Source organism: Rhinolophus hipposideros (genome assembly GCF_964194185.1).
Source record: "Rhinolophus hipposideros genome assembly, chromosome: 26".
NCBI lineage: Eukaryota > Metazoa > Chordata > Mammalia > Chiroptera > Rhinolophidae > Rhinolophus > Rhinolophus hipposideros.
This window is the reverse complement of record NC_138072.1, coordinates 23,342,662-23,362,206: the sequence shown is the minus strand read 5'-3', so window position 1 is coordinate 23,362,206 and position 19,545 is coordinate 23,342,662. Positions and strand designations below refer to the sequence as shown.

Genomic DNA, 19,545 nt, shown 5'->3' with positions numbered 1-19,545 from the left:
GTTCATTCACCTCTGCTTCCTTTTGACATTGCTGACCATGCACTTGGGAAGAGGTACGCACAACCGCCAGTACTGGCTGTCTCTGCCATACCACTATTTCATTCATTTCTGCTCTTAACCTCATTTCCCTCCTCCGCTTTCTTTAATATGCTCTTTTTCTAAGTTCATGAAAGGGATATTATTGAGCTAAAGACCTTTCAGTCTCTTTTCCAATTTACTTACTTAGGGCCATACATTTCCCTCTACATATTGCTTTACTTCATTTCACAGGTATTGCTATTATATTTTATTGTTCAGCCCAAAATATTTCCTCATTACCATTATTACTCTTTGACTACAGATTATATAGACTTGTTATTGTAGTTCTTTATTGATTTCTAGCTTAATTGCACTGTGGTCAAAAAATGTGCTGAATGATTTCCATTTTCAGAATTTGTTGAGAGTTCCTTTATAGCTAAGTCTGTGGTCAATTTTGGTACTGTGTCATGTTTGTTTTTAAAAAGAGGTACATTCCGAATTGGGTTATATTCATTGGGTCAAGTTTGTAACGCACGTTATTCAAATTTTCTGTATCCTTGCTGATTTTTCTTTTGCTTGTTTTTACAACCGCTGGGAAAGGCTTGTTAAAATCAATATGATGACCATATATTTTTTCTTTGTAATTCCGCCAAGTTTCATTTTATGTATTTATTAAATAGAAACTTAAAAAAAAATTAATACATATTTTTTCAACTCAGAAGTCTTCCAAGACTCTTTCGTTTCATCCTTTTTATATCTCATCAATCATACTTAAAAGATATTAAAGCTGCCTTTGGTAGACAGAGTAAAAGAAATGGGTGGCTCTGGTGAAGCTAAAGCAATGCACCATCCGCGTCCCCTGCCTGTCACAGAAACACCCCCACGTTGCAGAACCTGTTTGCTGGTACTTGGCTTCACACAGGCGCCCTGAACATCGGCCTCTGTTGACTTTGAAAAGTTTCAAACGCCAGCACTGAGTGCAGGGCTATAAATCGCTTGTGGGTTTTATAAGCACTTAGAACTGCAACAGGACTAGACGGCGGAGCAGATGGAATCTGTTAAAGAGCCGTCGTCTGGCGTCTGGGTATCTCATCCAGAAACGTGCTTTTTAAATAAAGATTCTCCCGAGTGATATTAACTCACACGTTAAAAATAGCATCCTCTCAAAACATCTGGAGCAGCTCTTTTCACTGCCTTCCTCGGCGTCCTGGGGAGTAGAAAAGCCACAGGACGATGACCACAGGCGAGCAAGTACCTGTGTCCCCCCCGTCCGGACTGTGTGCCCGCAACCGCGATCCGAGGCCGCATTCCTTCCCGCAGCCCCTGACCGGGCTCGCTTCTGTCCGGGAGCTGCCAGGCGCGGCGGGCCGGCGGTGTCCCCCCGAGGCCCGATGTCCCCGAGGCCGCGATGTCCCCGAGGCCGCGATGTCCCCGAGGCCCCGATGTCCCCGAGGCCGCGATGTCCCCGAGGCCCCGATGTCCCCGAGGCCCGATGTCCCCGAGGCCGCGATGTCCCCGAGGCCCCGATGTCCCCGAGGCCGCGATGTCCCCGAGGCCCCGATGTCCCCGAGGCCCGATGTCCCCGAGGCCGCGATGTCCCCGAGGCCCCGATGTCCCCGAGGCCGCGATGTCCCCGAGGCCGCGATGTCCCCGAGGCCCCGATGTCCCCGAGGCCGCGATGTCCCCGAGGCCGCGATGTCCCCGAGGCCCCGATGTCCCCGAGGCCGCGATGTCCCCGAGGCCCCCTGCGCCGGGGGACGCCGCCCGGGGCGCCGCAGTCGGTGACCAGACGTCTGCCGGATGGAGCCTGGCCGGCGCCGGGGTCCCGGGCGTCACCCACCTCTCTCTGGGGACGGCTCAGCCTTTTATTTACTATTATTTGGGGGCGGGGCTCCTTTTAGTCTAAGAGGCTTGTCGTAAAGCCCTCAAGGCTCCTGAAGGATTGTCCCGCTCTCACCCGAGGTGCAAACGTCCCCACAACGCTGCCCCGGAGCGGTCCGCACCTCGAGCCTCCCGGCGCCGGGCGACAGGTGGACACTCAGATTCGCACACGCGCCCAGTTCTCCGCCCAAGTGGGGAAGAACTGCGGGGAAAGCCTCGGACTTTACTGCCGTGTTTCCCCCCAAAATAAGACCGATCTTATATTAATGTTTGCTCCAAGAGACACCTTAGGGCTTATGCTCAGGGGATGTCACCCTGAAACATCGTGCTAGGGCTCATTTTCCAGCTAGGCGTTAAGTTCCCGGAACCACAGGTGGGCTAAGGCCAGGGCGCCTGGGACCCACCGCCCCACCCACTCCCCACCTCCACAGGCCCCGCCTTCCCCTTGAGCGGTGGGAAGTCACCCAACAGGATCCCGCGCGGAGCCGGAAGTCCCGCCCGCAGCCGGAAGTCCCGCCCCCGGGACGTGAACGGCAGCCCGCAAGGGTCCTTGCAAGGCCGGCCAATCCGCCGTGTGCATTGCTTTCCTCGGGTCGGGAGTTCTCCGCCGCCTGAGCCCGAGGCTGCGGGCGCGGCGACCCTCCGGCGACGCGAGGACCCGCTGCGCGCCCTCCTGTGCGGTGCGGGCTAGCGTGACCCGCTCCTCCGGTCGGTGCCGAGGAGAACCGCTCCTGGGCGGGCGGAAGGTGAGTTTGCGGTGCGCTCGGCGGGGAGCTCGCGCGCGGTGGCCTCGGGAGGTCGCCGACTCTCGGCGGGTCGCGGGTTTCTCTCCTGCAGGACGGTCCCTGGCCCTGCTCCGTAGACTTGCCCTGTGCGCGTATTGGGAGGGCGGCCTGGTTCAAAGCGCACCTGGTAACGGGGCGCCGCCGCCCCCCGTGTTCGGCGAGGCCGGAGGGGTCAGCGTGCGCCCCCCGGACACGCGGCTCCGGGAGGGACGGCGGCGGAGCCGGCCGCTCCGTAAGCCCCGAGGCCTGGCGTTGGCAGCGCGGCTTGGAGGGCAGCGCCGGTCGGTGTCCTTGCTTCCCGTTGCTGACCCGTGTCCTTCCGGCCACAGCGCGAGCCCAGCAGGAAGGATGGCGGCGCCGTCCCGGAAGGAAAGGCAGGTCTGCTGGGGGGCCCGCGACGCCTACTGGACGTGCTTAGACGGGAACGCGGAGGACCCTTCCCCGTGCAGGGAGCTAAGGCTGTCGTTCGAGTCGAGCTGTCCCCAGCAGTGGGTAAGTGTCCTGGACGTGCGTCTTTGCTGCTGAAACCCACAGCTTCCGTGTGAGCGGCTGGGGCATCCCGACGGTTAGCTAGCCGGGCTCGTGTTCTGTGCTTACATCATGCCCACCTTTGGGGAGTGTCACCCGCCGCTTTGAAGATGATCGAAAAACACAGGAACGCAGCCCCAAATTCCAACCCCCTAAGTTGGTAGGCCTGTCCCGGTCTTTCTAAGGGGTATTTCATCTTGGGCAGGAGTTGGTAAGTTCATGGGCCTCGAGCTGCTATCACAAAGTATTCCCACTTGCCTACCCAGTCATATATGCCCAAATTAAACAAAAATTGTGTAGGAAGTAAAAATGTGCACGTGGCAGACTCTGCCAGCAGCTGCCGCGGTGCCGGCCTGACCGTGTTTCCGCGCTGTCTCGCCGGTCCTTAGTGCGAGGGGTTGGGAAACGGGCCCTAACTGAGCTCAGTAAGTGATCCTGCGTGACACTCCTCAGTAACCTTTCAGGGTGCACCGCCGTGTTGCTCGCAGCTTCCAGAAGACGCAGCTGAAGCTCAGGGCACCGAGGTCCCTTGCTCAGTATTGGTCAGTAGTGGCAGAAGCGGACTTCCAAGTCAGGCCCGGCGGCTGGTGTGGGTCCTGAGCTTTGTCACTGCGTGCTGCTCCGAGCCATACCAGACAGTTCGAGAACACACCGTTTGATTAGAGTGAAGTGGCCTTAGGGTCTTCAGCCTCTCCCGCCTCCGGTTTTCAGATGAGGAGCCTGAGGCTTGACGGAGACCACGAGAAGGGGGTGACGAAGGTCGGGGTCATATTGGAGGGCTGAGCTGGGAATGAATGAAGTGACCCTCTTCATCTGTAAAACCACGGTACAGCCAATCTCGTGGCATTACTATGAAGCTCCGATGGCTAATTTGACATAGACACTGAAAACTGATAAATGGGGGGTTTGAAGATTGGATTAGATCATGATTTAAGCAAAAAACGGTATTAGCTCTCTGGTGTTCCCATTAGATTCACTGACAGTAACCCCTGGTTTATGACGTAGGTGGCAGATACAGCAATTGGGACTAAAATCAAACCTGGTTCCTTTCGGGCCTTGGTGCCGTTACTGCCTCTGCTGTCCCTTCTCACCCTCTGCGCTCTGGCCCAGTGCTCACTGAGCACAGGAAAGGACTTGGGGGTCGGGGTGGCAGGGATGAAGAGCCAGCCCTTTGAGGAACTCATGGCCAGAATGTTAGCAAATTCCAATTCCACTCTCATCCCACCCCGACATTTTCCCAGGAGAACTTGTCACTAGGAGCCCTGTCTTTTGACAGCCCAGCTATGATTTTCTTCTCAGGTTGCATGTCAGAATTATGTGGAGAGTCTTTTTTTAAACATTAATAGCTATGTCCCAGACCTCACTTCAGACCTACTGAATTTCTAGAAATCGAACCGAAGCTTCTTTTAAAAGAGCACTGGCTCTACAGGTGATTCTGGTGGATAACCAGGGGTGGGAATCTCTGTCTTCGCCCCTTTGTAAGTCACACTTCAGTACTTTTTTTTATCTTCTCTCCCCGTACACCCACTGCTGTCTCTCCAACCTCATGGCTAGTAGGTTGCCATGAACAGAACAGAACACCCACCCTTCTGTTCTGAGCAGCATAAAGGGCTTTTTCAGCCAACCCGTCGCTTCTGTATTGTCTCCTCCCCTTGTACACAGGCGAGTGCCATGCCGTGAGGGCCCGCCCTCTCTCCAGCCACTGCGTCCTACCCACAGTCAACATTGGGTATGTGGCCTACGCACCTCAAATGCATCATCTCTGTCATTTATTCGTCACAGTAACTCTGTCACCCACTTGTGTGGATGAGGGCACAAGCACACAGGTCAGCAGCGGCCTGAGTCTAGAACTCATGCTCTTCCCTGCTGCACACATACTTCTTCCTGTGCTTGTCACGCAAGAAAAGGATCCGTGAAAAGAGCTTGCACAGTCTCATGTTCTAGAATCGCAGTCATAATTCAAGTCTATTTAAATACAAAAACCCTATCTCTTTGGGTCCTTTGACAATTCATTCCAAAGGCAGTGGATGAAGGAACAGGTGCTTTCCTGTGTTAACTGCTACCGCTCCTTAGTCCCCTTCTGTGCCAGTCACTACTCCAGCCACTCCCGTCCACAGCCATGGCCTAAAGTACCACTGAGGAGTTGATGCCCGGTCTGCACCTCCAGGCTGGCCCTTTGTCCAACTCCAGCAGCACCTATTGAGCTTTCTAGGTGGATGTTCTCAAGGACCAACCTTGACCTCTACATGTACAAGCCTGAACTCTTCCCCCGCCAGCCTCTGCTCCTGTGCTCCCAACATTAACACAGGCCTAGGAGCCGGTGTCAGCCTTCACCGTGAGTTACTGAAGGAACGTTCTCAGGGAAGCAGAATGACACAGCAGCCCTGCACTGGGGATGGGTCCGGTGTGTTTAAGGAAAAGGAAGGCGAGACTAGCAGAAGTTAGGGCCACAGGGGTGATGGGAGGCCAGGGATAGTGGATATTACTCTGAGTGATACGAGAAGCCACTGGAGAGCTTTGAGTCGGGAGAAAGGAGACAAGTGGGGACATGAGATGGGTGACAGTAGGGAAAGGTTGGTGGGATCAGGGTTCTAGAGGGAAAGTGAAGAGGTGGTGGTCGGAGTACAGATGCCCAGAATCGGGATTGTGGGAGGGCGGGATTCGTTGGTGAGGACAAGGTCTGGGCTTTGATCCTGGGAGACAGGGAGTTTGGAGGACACGATCGCTGACAAGGTCAGGGAACCGAGAGGCCAGGAGATTGGCAGGATCAACCATGTTGAAATCAGCCGAGTGGTGACAGGAGTGTTGTTGGAGAAAATGCCAGCGACCTGCAGCGAAGGGGACTGGGGAGTACACCAGTGCCCTATGTGACCCATGGCGTTTGCCGATGACAGCCACTTCCATTAAACCATTTCCTGCGCATCGCTCTGTTCCCGTCCGTAACAGTTCTTTCCCGCCTGCGCCTCGGCCCTTTGCTGCCTTTCACCTGTGCTCTCTCAAGTATTACCTTGTGGAAGTCTTACCCAATAGGCATAGAATAGAAACTAAGATTTTCCAGAGCTGTGTGAGGAGGGGAGGTCGGTGGGAGGCGAGAAGTGGCAGTATCCTTCGAGTGCATTCTGTATGAGCCTTTGTGTTTTCATGAGCCTTACTTTTCACTCAGCCCTCTGAGATACCGTTGTATCTTTCACTGGGAACTAAGTCTCAGAAAGGTGAAATCATTTGTTCAGCTAACTGGTGAAATAGTAGAAAGGGGATTTGAAGGTAGGTCTCTGTTTCCAAAGTCTGTTCCTTAGCTGAATCCACAGCCAAAGAATACAAAGTAAAACCACCAAATAGAGAAGTATTTACAGTGAATACTTCCATCATAAAACACTAAAAATACAAATTTGTTGCATAATAAATATACCAAATAACTAAAAGTCTAGCTTGTCACAAGAGCAATTAGTCATCGAGCCCTTTGTGTGTCCCTTTTACGGCACTCCGCAGTCTCCCTCGTATAATGGTCCTAAAGTCTCCTTTTGGGTCATAACTTAGGGAGGAGCAGGAATAAGGTCTGTCATTTGGCATCATCCAACAGTCCCGCACAAATAGCAACCACACATCCAAGGTCTCTGAGCCCAGGATCAGTGGCAGATGTCATTCCAAATGCTGACATTCACACTACCACCCTGCGTTGCATTCAGTGGCTTAGAGGCCACTCGCATTGTGTAGAGGACACACAGCGCTTCTCAGTAAATGCTTGATTTATTAACCTTTTAGAGAAAGTGCCGCGTGTTGAGGGTCCTTGACTGTTAGTTGAACGAGGTGAAGGCCGGGAGCAGAGCTTTACAGGCAGAGCACAGAGTGTGCAAGGCATGGACGCAGGAGGCATGTTCCAGAAACGACTAGCCCTGTATGGCTAGCCTTCCAGGGCTGCTGCTAAACTCAGAGGGCAGACCGCTGGGCAGAGGTTAAGCCGTGAGTGGCTTTGTCTTGGAGTTTGGATGTTAACCTTGGAGACAATAGGGATACTTTGAAAGATCTTTAAACAAGCAAGTGATGTGATCAGATCTGGGTTTCTAAAAGATTGTGCTTGACAGCGGTGTGACCGTGGATTAGGAAGGGAGGGAACGCGGGTACAGAGCTGCTGCCGTCCAGTGAGCCATGAGGAGGGCCTGTGGAGATCTGGGGAAACAGATCCGGGCATCTGCGTGGAGACTGACAGTCACTGAAATGCTAGGTTCTGGACAAGCTGGGCCTGAAATGTTACCGGGGCCTCTACATGGAACTGCGTTAGGCAGCTGGTGACAGGAGAGGCAAAGATCTGCTGGTTTGCCACGAAAACATCAAGGACAGTGCCACTCCTTACCTGGTGTCCCTTATATAGAACGGCCGTCCCGGCCCAGTCAGCCTGAGACCACCGGAGTAAATCTGCAGTCTGACGGTCATATTTATTAACCTGCTGTAACCAGGGAGACTGCACAGAGAACTGTGGGCGTCTCACCAACCAAGGGAGGGAGTTATCAGAGGAGGGTGGCAGGGTGGGGTTTGGGTAAAGGGGAAGGAAGCCGGGCTCAGGGCTCAGGGCTCAGGGCAACGCAGTGCTGTGTGCAAATAGGTCTTTAAAGGTCAGCTCTGGATTGAGAAGCGGACCTCGGGTCCTGTTTTCCACAAACATAGAAGCTGAGTGTCATGTTCAGAAATCCCTAATGTGAAGTCCCGCACCTGGGTGAGGGCCCAGGCTGCCTCTGTGGCAGGCGGAGTGCCTTAGAACCTCCAGGCGGAAGGGGGGCTTCACTCTTACTGATAGATACATCTTCCAAGTGCAAATTTCTGACAGTCTCTGATTTTAGAGAACAAGGTTTCCTGGTGAATAAGAAAGCAGTCACTCCAAAGGTTCTGTTAGGAAACCCCATAGCTGTCAGCGGTCAGCTGTCCTGTGTCCTGTGGCTGCATAGCTGCCAATCAGCCCAGCTTGAGACTGGGCAGGTTTTTACATTCCCAGCCTAAGCTCATCTTCACTTACTCAGCCACGGTGGAAATATTTAAGAATGATATCCTCAGAAAAGCTTTTAACAAAAGAACTAGTGTTTTCTAGTCTGACAAACTGTGTGGTATTCTGCCTTTGCCTGTGTGCAAAGCAGTCAGATGCAGAGGCTGACGGTCTGTGGTTGGCCTTCATTTCACTGCTTCAGGATGCGTGGCTTTAAGATACTTCCAGTTCCCTAGTGCAAGAGGAGAATATAATAGAAATAATAAAATGAAATCTTCAATTTATTGAAGTTTTAGCATAGATTTACTTACAATTCATAAATATAATTTTTAACTATGTGTCTTGTCTCCTTAAATGTATGTTTCTGGATGAGATAAACTTGATAAAAATATGGCTGATGAATTACAAAATTCATTGAACTTACAGTTGATAAGAAAAACTTGTATGATGTTTTTAAACATGAAGTCTTATGACCTTAAAGCTCTATGACCTCTCTGAACTTGCATGGCAAGTTTCACATGTCTAAACATATACATTCCTTTTTTTAATTTTATTTTTTTATTTAACCTGTGCCCATCTCTGTCAGCCATCAGCTTGTTCTCTGTATCAATGGATCTGTTTGTATTTTGTTTTTATTCATTTGTTCTGTTTGTTTTAGATTTCACATACAAGTGAAATCATACGGTATTTGTTTTTCTCTGACTTACTCACTTAGCGTAATACCCCCTAGGTCCTTCCATGTTGTTGCAAATGGCAAGTTAATACTCTTTTATTACTGAGTAATGTTCCATTGTATATATGTGCCACGTCTACTGATGGACAACTAGGTTGCTTCCATATCTTGGCTGTTGTGAATAATGCTGCAATTAACAGGGGTGCATATCTTTTCGAATTAAGTGTTTTTGTTTTCTTTGGATAAATACTCAGAAGTGGAATTGGTGGATCATGTGGTAATTCTACTTTTCATTTTTTGTTTTCCATAGTGGCTGCACCAATTTGCAATCCCACCAACAATGCATGAGGGTTCCCTTTTCTCCAGTTCCTCGCCAATGTTTGTGAATTACTGACTTTTTGATATTAGCCATTCTGATGTATCTCATTGTGGTTTTGATTTGCATTTCCCTGCTGATTAGTGATTTTGAGCATCTTTACATGTGTCTGTTGGTCATCTGTATGTCCTCTGGAAAAATGTCTATTCAGGTCTTCTACACATTTTTTAATTGGATTGTTTGGCTTTTCTGTTTTTTGTTTTTGGTGTTAAGTTGTAGGTTTTCCTTATATATTTTGGATATTAACCCCTTATTGGATATATCATTGGTGAATGTCTTCTCCCATTCAGTAGGTTGTTTTTTCATTTTGTTGCTTTCTGTCGCTATGCAAAAACTTTTTAATTTGATATTGTCCCATTTTTGTTTTTCTTTTGTTGCTCTTGCCTGAGGAAACATATCCAAAAAGATATTGCTAAGATTAATAATGTCAAAGAGTTTACTGTCTGTGTTTCCTTCTGGGAGTTTTATAGTTTCAGGTCTTACATTTAAGTCTTTAATTTATTCTTTATTATTGTATATGGTGTAAGAAAGTGGTCCAATTTCATTTTTTTAAATGTCTGTCCAGTTTTCCCAGCACCACTTATTGAAGAGATTGTCTTTACCTCATTGTGTATCCTTGCCTCCTTCGTTGTAGATTAATTGACCATATAAGCAAGGATTTATCTCTGGGCTCTCTAGTCTGTTTGCTTGATCTATATGCCTGTTTTTATGCCAGTACCATATGTTTTAATTATTGTAGCTTTGTAATATAGTTTGAAATCAGGGATTATGATACCACCCATTGTGTTCTTTCTCAAGATTATTTTGGCTACTCACAGTCTTTTGTGGTTCCATATAAATTTTAGGATTAGTTATTCTAGTTCTGAGAAGAATGCCATTGGTATTTTAATAGGGATTGCATTGAATGTGTATATTATTGCTTTATGTACTAAGGACATTTTAACTATTAATCCTTCCAATTATTTGTATCCTCTTCAACTTCTTTCTTCAATGTCTTATAGTTTACAGACTGCCTTTCACCTCTTTGGTTAAATTTTAAATTTATTCCTAGGTATTTTATGCTTTTTGAGAAATTGTAAATGGAATTATTTTCTTAATGTCTCCTGATCATTCGTTACTGGTGTGTATAAGTGCAGCAGAATTCTATTTATTGATTTTGTATCCTATAACTTGACTGAATTCATTTATTGGTTCTATAGTTTTTTGGATGAGTTTTTAGGGTTCATTATAGTTATCATGTCATCTGCAAATAGAGAAATTTTACTTCTTCCTTTCCAATTTGGATGCCTGTTTTATTTCTTTTGTGACTGCTGTGACTTCCAATATATGTTGAATAAAAGCGGTGATAGTGGGCATTACTGCCTTGTTCCTGATCGTAAGGAGAATGCTTTTAGCTTCCCCATTGAGTATGATGTTAGCTGTGGGTTTGTCATATTTGGCCTTTATTATGTTGAAGTATGTTCCCTCTTTCATCACTTTTTTTTAGTTTTATCATTAAAGGATGTTGAATTTTATCAGATGCTTTTTGTGCATCTATTGATATGATCATGTTATTTTTATCCTTCATTTTGTTAACGTGTCAAATTGATTGGTGTGTGTATGTTAAACCACCCATGCATCCCTGGAATAAATCCCACTTGATCATGGTGTATGATCTTTTTAATGTATTGTTGAATCTGTTTTGCTAACATGTTTTTGAGAATTTTTGCGTCTATGCTCATCAAGGATATTGGCCTGTAAATTTTTATTTCATGTCTTTGTCTGGTTTTGGTGTCAGGGTAATGCTGACTTCATACAATTAGTTGTAAGTGTTCCTCTTTGATTTTTTGAAATAGTTTAAGAAGGATGGGTATTAATTCTTCAAGTGTTTAGTAGAATTCACTGTGAAGCCCTCTGGTCCTAGATTTTTGTTTATTGGGAGTGTTTTCATTATTGCTTCAATTTCATTGCTCCTAATTCGTCTGTTTAGATTTTCTTCATAGCTCAGTCTTGGAAGGTTACATGCTTCTAGAAATTTATCCATTTCTTCTATCCATGTATTGCCGTATGATTGTTTATAGTATTCTTTACATTTCTGTGGTGTTGGTTATAACTTCTATTTATGATTTTATTCAGGCACTCTTTTCCTTGATGAGCTTGGCTAAAGGTTTGTAAAGAACCAGCTCTTAGTTTCATTGATCTTTTGTATTTTTTTTTAAATTTCTATTTCTGCTCTGATCTTATTTCCTTTAGTTGTAAAGATTTATTGTTTATTTGGAATTTTCCTTCTTTCTTGAGGTGGGCCTGTATAGATAGGACCTTCCCTCTTAGAACTGCTTTTACTGCATCCCATAAATTTTGAAAAGTTTTCATTTGTCTCAGGCAGTTTTTGATTTTTATTACATTTCTTGAGGAGGTTCATGACTTACTCAAATTCTCAACGGGATCTGTACCCCAAAAAGGTTTAAGATTCACTGACCTACACTCTCTTTCAAGACTTTTATACATCAAATGCACTGATTGTAAATGGTTCTAAAATGTAAATCACTTAACGCCACTTACACAATGTATTAATAGGTTGAATAATTTTACACTTAATTCTGTGCTTTTGTCTACGTGGCATAACTTGCCCTTATTCAACTTCAACCCTTTTCTCTCAACAGATAAAGTATTTTGATAAAAGAAGAGACTACTTAAAATTCAAAGAAAAATTTGAAGCAGGACAATTCCAGCCTTCAAAAACAACTGCAAAGTCCTAGGCTGTTCTTGAACTTTTCAGAAAGGTTGAAACTATGCTTTCTGGACATTCAAAAATGTTCCATTCACTACAGACGTTGTTTTGAATCATGGCTTAACATCAGTACTTGTATATATATAAATCTTAATTAAAATGAAGATTCCATCATTCAAACTATGAAGAACTGAAATAAAAAGGTATGAAATATGCTTATTTTTAATTTAATAATAAATCTATTTTAAGAAAAAAGAAGCCTATTATAAAAACACATGTACTTTTTTGGGGCGATTTCAGGATGGGTAGTAGGCAAATATAATACAGATATAGGTAGATACTGAAAAAAGTAGGTTGCTGTGTGCTGGGAGTTTTGTTAACACAGGCACAAAAAAATGATTAGAAGAACTTAAAATATACAGAGAAAATAATAAAGACCATCTACCAAAAACTTATAGCTAATGTCATAATGATGAGACAATGAATGCTTTTCCCCAAAGTCGGTAACAAGGTAGGGATGTCCTCTCTTCTATTCACCATTGCACTGGATTCCTAGCTACTTCACTGGACAAAAAAGAAATAAGCATACAAATTAGGAAGAAATAAAACTGACTATTCATAGACGTTCACTGAAGCTATGATGATCTCTATAGAAAATCCCAAAGAATCAATAAAGAAGCTCCTGGAACTAATAAGTGACAGGAAACAAGGTCAATATAGAAAAGAAAACCATGCTCTTGTATACCAGAATGAACATACTGGAATGTAAAAGAAACACACCATTTACAATAGTATTAAACAATTTTTCCAAGGAATACGTCGATATAAATCTAAACAATGTGTGTAGGACCTGTATGCTGAAGCCCACAAAACACTTGAAATTGGAGAAGATCTAACTAGAGACATCGCGTTGATGGATTAGAAGCCTCACTATATCAGTCTTGTTAAGATATTGTTAAATCATCTCCAGTTTGTTCTGCGGGTTCAGTATAACCCCAGTCAAACCAAACAAACTTTTGTAGATATTGACTATTAACAAGCTGATTCTAAAATTTGTATGGAAAAGCAAAGGATCAAAAATAGCCAAAACAATTCTGAAAAAAATAAAATTGGAGGATTCTTATTAGGTGATTTCAAGAATTATAACACTCTAGTAATCAAGACAGGATCGTACTAATGTAATAGGACTGGCAAAAGGAGAGACACGTCCCGTGTTTCCCTGAAAATGAGATGTAGCCGGACAGTCGGCTCTAATGTGTCTTTTGGAGCAAAAATTAATATAAGACCTGGTATTTATTGTATGTTACAACATTATTTATATTATATATTTATTATAGTAATTACATATTACATTATACTATACTATATTATATTAATATATAATATATATTAATATAATATAATTATAATGTAATTATTAATTATTAATATATTAATATATATTAATACAATATAATTATAATTATATATAATTATAATATATATTATAATAATATAATATATAATACATATTATATTAATTGTATTATATTTATTATATTAATTATATTATAGACCCGGTCTTACAAGATCCAGTCTTATAGTAAAATAAGACTGGGTCTTAATATATTAATTTTTGCTCCAAAAGCTGCATTAGAGCTGATTGTCCAGCTAGGTTTTATTTTTGGGGAAACACGGTAGTTCAGTAGAACAGAGTCCAGAAATATACCCACACAAATAGTCAGCTGCGGTAAGACAGAGGTATAGAGTCATTCAGTGGAGGAAAAATAATCTTTTCAACAAATAGTGCTAGAAAAATTGGACATCCATACACAACAAAATGAACCTTGGCATTTACCTTACACCTTACTTAAAAAATTGGATCATAGACGTAAATATAAAACTTCTAGAAGAAAATATGGAGAAATTCTGCATGACTTGGGGTTTGCAAATGAATTTTTAACATCAAAAGCGTAATCCATAAAAAAATAAGTTGGGCCTTATCTAAATTAAAATTTTTTGTTCTGTGAAAGATACTATTAAGAGAATAAAAAGATAAATTACAGACTGGGAGAGTTTTTGGCACTGGGGATGCCAAAAAACTGTATACACTAGACTTGTATTCATCTTTTGTTATCAGTATATATTATTACAATTTTAATACAGCTTTTTCCTTAAAATGTGTATAGATTTTTTTGGCACCCTCTGTATTTGCAAATCACGTACCTCAAAAAGAACTTATGTCCAGAATAAAGAACTCTTACAACTCTTAAGGAAAAACAAAGAAAAATCACCCAAGTTTAAAAAATGGGCAAATTACGTGAATAGTACCTATTTTCACACATCTCTTCATAGTGTTATGAATAACTTACTTAATATGAAAAGATGTCTCATATTGTCAGTAGGGCAATGCCGCCTAAAAGCATGGTGCTCTATCACTACCTACCTATCAGAACGGCTCCATGAAAGTTGACAATACCACGTGCTGCAGAAGATGCAGAACAACACACTCCTTCCCTGCTGCTGGGAAAGCCAAATGCTAAAGCCCCCCTCAGTTTCTTATAAAGTTAAATACATGCTTAGTTCTGACCCAGTAAGCCCACTTGTAGATACTTCACCAAATGATGTAAAAACCAAAGCTGTACATGAATGTTTAGAACCACCTTGCTCATAATTGCCCCAAACTGGAAACCCAGATGCCTGCAACAGAGGACTCGCTAAATGAACTGTGCTACATTCATGCACTGGGATACCAGTCAGCAATAAGAACTTGTGTCACCCAGCAACACTGAAGAACTTGGCTACGTGATAGAAGCCAAACCCCAAAGGCTACATATGTGCTTCCATTTATACGATTCTGGAAAAGGCAAAACTAGTCAAGAAAGCACATCCGTGGTTGCCTGATGTGTTTGGGAATGGGGCAAGAGGAGTGTACCCGTATGTGCTCCATGAGTGCGCATTGTTGGAAACCACAGCACCGTACCCACACGAATGAGCGACCGATTGCATGCACATTACACAAAGTGAACCAGGATTTGGGAGGGATTCACAGTGGGATGCAGCTGTGGTAAATGAGTCTGACCATATTACAGATAGGCCAAACTCACTGGAAGGGGCGGGAAAACGGGGGGGCTGGCCTAAATGATTTTGAAAAATTATTTTTGTAGACTGTAAAGAAAAAAAATCCATACAAATTGCTGAATTTCACAGGGGTTTAGCTTAGCAGTTGTGAAACGACAGTAATAAGAACTGACATAAATAAGGTTTATGTCAGAAAAAGCAATTAAAAATAAGCAAGAAGTGAATGCTAGAATTAACCTTGTGTTGGGTGTGAGAGTGATAGTAAGGATTCCTGTTCACACTAACTTCTGCACACGGTACGTTTTATACACACGGGCTGTGGACACCGATATGCCCCTGCTGTTCGCGGAGAGGCCTGCGGTGCCACTCCAGCTCCCAGACCTCGGTTTCTAACGCTAATCTCCAGTAAATGTCGGATTCTAGAACTGGAACAGGGAAAACAAAAGAAGAGCCTGGAGCACTGTGTAGTGGCAGAAAGTAAGAAAGTACTAAAATGAAAAAAGAATGGGAGTGTGTCCAAACGACTCAAGAGCCAGCCGTCCACACTGACATAAACAGATGACTGAATAAGGGACAGCTCTTTCTTACAGAAGAATTCCAAGTAAAAAACGTGTAGATGAAATGAGAGAGACAAAATATCACCATCAGAACACTACAGGAATAATGCTACAGGCAGTGTCCACTGATGGATGCTAAAGTCAGTGAGCACACTGTTCAGGAGACACAGTACTCTAGCATAGCCTCCAACCATCTCCCCAAATAGTATTAACTACTGTGCTAGTTTTAACAGCTGCCCCGAAATTTCTTGATACTCCTTCCTCCAAAAGATAAAGCTTATTTTACCTACCCGTGAATGTAGAATAGGCTTCTAACAACGGCCAAGGAAAGGGAGAAACAGCACCTTTCCAGAGCACAAGTGCTGGAGGTGATAAGTCATGCTGAGATGTGATGGGAAGGGCACCTCAGGATGAGTATCCTTTAAAACCCCCATCCGTCTGAGCATGGGGACACAGCAGACAAACCCGGATTATGAGACACTGAAAAAAATACCTGACCAGTACTCTGCAAAGTGTCATAGTTATGAAAAACGAGGAAAGACGGAATCTGGAGGAGACGTGATAACTGAATGCAATGCAGTGTCCGGGATTGGCTCCTGGAACAGAAAAGATATTAGTGGGAAAGCGGGAAATCGGAATATAGAGCAGATCTGTAGTCTGGTGAGCAGCATTATTATCAGTGTTAATTTCTTAGTTTTAATAAATGTCCATGGTTCTGTAAGGTCCGGTTAGGCATCTGGATGAAGGCATCTGAACTATCTTTGCAACTGTTCAGCAAAATATTATTCCAATAAAACTACAGAAGGAAAAACACATATACAGGTAACAGATGCCAAATCTAAATATTAAAAAGGACCAGACATAATTGAAGTTCATTTCTGGATAGTGATTAATAGTTACATTAAATAATGAAGTAATCGCAATATCAAACGAACAGAAACATTGAGTCAGCCTTCATGTGCCCCATGACATGCAAGAGTAGTTCTCCTTTGGGCCCATGTTGACAGCTGTCAGAATATAAACTATTTCTCAGCGCTATTTGAGCTCTGAGCACAGGTGGCATAGGAACATTTTCCTTAAAAACTTATATAAGTGATGTGGGCCTATTTCCTGGCTTTAAAAACAAATTAAAGCCTATGACCTAAGCATTATGACTTTATAGGGCATGTTTCCTCCCTGGGAATAAGTAGCTACAAAGTAGCAGAAGAGGCCCACTGCTCCTCAAACAGAACCTCTGCTTCCAAACCCCACGACTCCTTATGAAGTAAGCTGTGGTACTCCGCACAGCCTATGACGTAAGCTGTGGTACTCCGCGCCGCCTATGACGTAAGCTGTGGTTCTCGGATCAGAGCCGCGTAATGCTGCCTTACTCCCATTATAGTCCACATTTCTGACAATACTAGTTTCTGGGAAAGAAATTATCTTAAAAATACATTGTTTGATTTCCACAATTGCTTAAAATATTTTACTAACGAAGTCGTACAATTTAGCTAAAAATGTTTATTAAAGGGGACAAAATATAGCAGTATATTTAAGGCACATGAAAAAGTTTTGGCATTAAATTGCAAGAAAAAAATACAAATTATTACAGTAAGTACAGAATCTATTTCATTTGTCCAAACCAGTAACTCGTCTCAGAAAAGGCACGAACTTGGTGGCTGGGGTCCCCCTGGCACAGCAGCTGCTGTCTGGTATATTCCCAGATTAGCAGGGCTCCACTCACGTGGACGTTAAGCGAGCGGATGATACCCTGCTGAGGGATTTCCACACAAACATCCAACTGCTGGATCAAATTTGCTGGAATTCCTTCACGTTCATTTCTAATGAAAAACGGGAGAAGGAAGGTTAGTTTTCTTATAATAAGCAATTTTTTTCCCTCAGATATTCTGGAAGCAACAGATTAACAAAATGAAGTAAGTGTAAGTTACCAGGAAGATCAGAGTGTAACAAAGATTTGGGGGTCAATTCTGTGTTCACCTCACCCTCCCAAACAGGTAACATAAAAGGAAAAACTAGGGGGACTTACCACAAACATTACTCCTATTAAGTGAAATAATAGCAGTTTAGATAAACTAAAATTTCTGAAACATTTTCAAGACTTAGACTGAGATATACTATCATCAGGAGAATTTTCTTACCCCAACAAGAGTAGAGATTTCTCAGGAAAGCAGTACTGGGTCAGGTCTACACTTTTGGCAGTTTGTTCCACACCAATGATGGTGTAACCTTCTGATTTTTTCTGTTGCAGATAATCGGTCAGCTGAGGTGGTTTTACCTTAGTATTAGATTTAAAAGCAGAATATTAAATCAGTTATAGCCCTGCCTGGAGTAAAATCAGAGTTTTAAAAAAAACTTTTATTAAACTCAGTTTGTTTAAAAGTCTTCTTAAAAAGAAAGGGACAGAATTATACACTATAAACAAGAACTCCCCCAACATCATAGAAATTTATAAAAATTATTCTTATATAAATAGTGAGTTGCAGCACACATTTTACTGAAAAGAATTCTACATTACTGATGATTTCTAAAAATACAACCATGTGAAAAATAAAGGAATTGGAGAACGGATTTTACTTGAAGCATTATTTTTAAAACTATTAAAGGCTGGGCTCCTGTAAATCACTGCAAAAGGACTGACACACGGAAATAGAGTACTACATGCAGATTTAGCAAATAAAAACTTGAATAAATTACTTTCCACCCACCTCCACTAAAGGAAGCCACTGTTCGGCCGAGACACTGAGGTGCTGGAACTGCCTGTCGTTTATACTCTGGAGGCTGGCGACGACAAGCGCTGAGGCCCCGAACACCTCGCAGGTGCGGCACAGTCCTGCCCGGAACAAGCTCACGTCACTGTCTCATCCAAGGCTAAGCGCCTTACGTCCCTTAACCGCCCTCTGCAGCTCCCAGAGAGGGGACAGGGAGAACAGACAGCCAAAACTGGCCGTGCACTCAATACAAATGTCAGGATAAAAGATTTACGCAAGCCCCTGGGATACTGCTGTTTTACCTCCTAAATTGGTTGGTTTGTCGATGAGCGAAGCCACTACGATCAGTCTGCTCGTGGACTTCCCAAGCTTGGCAGCACGATCCGGAAATACTAGCTCCAGGTCTGCGTCAGGAACATTGCTTTTCCCTGGGGTGATCTTCTTCTGAACATCAGCCCACTCGGCTTGGTTATCTGCTTCGCCGGAGTTAGAACCTGGGAACGAAAACAGTAATCCCATATATAAACCAAGCCCTCTCCCTCACACATACTCTGTGTGTGTGTGTGTGTAAAATGAGATTCATTAACTAAAGAACTACTTGGATTCAGATACAGCTGGCATTTTCAATAGTAATTTTAAGTGTTCAGATTCAATTCTACTAAGCAATAAACTACAACATTTCGTGACGATAAAAGACACACTCTTTACATTTTAGCACACCCAAAGTTGGGAAGCATCTTAGAATCCATATGGTGTCATAATTTGCTAGCATTCTTAGAGGTATATAAAATAATAGTGTATCTTATAAACAACAGTGTATTCGATTAAAATTTTCTGTAGAAATATTATATTCCCGAAAGCAATAGTCTTGACCTTCAAGCACTTTACACGTATTTGCAGGAACGTTCCTGAACTGACGGCTGTTCTCTCCGCTAGCCCGACGAGGACACAAGGCTACTAGCCTGCCTGACTGCAGTACAGGAGGGAGACCGCCCCCAGCTCCTCTGCTGTCCTACTCCCAATGACTGAGCAGCCAGGAGCACTTAGCTTCCTGGGGATGGAAGAGGGATGCTAAGAACCCAGTACTAGTACTACATACCACATACCACAGTACTATGTACCACATACCATAGTACTAGTGAGGGACACTCCCCCAGAAAGTTAATGTCGGGGAGGGGCAAAGAGGAAGACCCAGGCAGGCTGGAGAAGGGAAGCGACGGTCTGCAAAGCAGAGAGTGGGGGGCAAGGCAGACTGTAGGTACTGCATGTGCACA

At 43.9% G+C, this 19,545-nt stretch overlaps 2 protein-coding genes across 6 annotated transcripts in view; one reads left to right on the top strand and one right to left on the bottom strand.

Annotated features, from left to right (window-relative positions):
• The first annotated feature begins 2,489 nt into the window (after positions 1–2,489).
• COA6 (cytochrome c oxidase assembly factor 6) lies at positions 2,490–12,110 on the top strand. Its single transcript, XM_081039402.1, has 3 exons — positions 2,490–2,645; positions 3,014–3,176; positions 11,879–12,110. Exons 2-3 carry the CDS (start codon positions 3,033–3,035, stop codon positions 11,972–11,974), a joined length of 240 nt encoding a protein of 79 aa, XP_080895528.1. The 5' UTR covers positions 2,490–2,645; positions 3,014–3,032; the 3' UTR covers positions 11,975–12,110.
• A 4,938-nt stretch (positions 12,111–17,048) lies between these two features.
• TARBP1 (tRNA guanosine 2 -O-methyltransferase TARBP1) overlaps positions 17,049–19,545 on the bottom strand; it is a gene marked incomplete at its 5' end in the record, with an annotated part of 66,619 nt that continues 64,122 nt past the window's right edge. For all 5 annotated transcript variants that reach the window (XR_013992672.1, XR_013992673.1, XR_013992674.1 and 2 more), the window contains 4 exons: positions 17,049–17,383; positions 17,702–17,838; positions 18,269–18,393; positions 18,574–18,765. Coding sequence is in view for 2 of the 5 variants with exons in the window: in XM_081039400.1 (XP_080895526.1) it covers positions 17,167–17,383; positions 17,702–17,838; positions 18,269–18,393; positions 18,574–18,765 (671 nt within the window). The remainder of the gene's footprint in view (positions 17,384–17,701; positions 17,839–18,268; positions 18,394–18,573; positions 18,766–19,545) is intronic.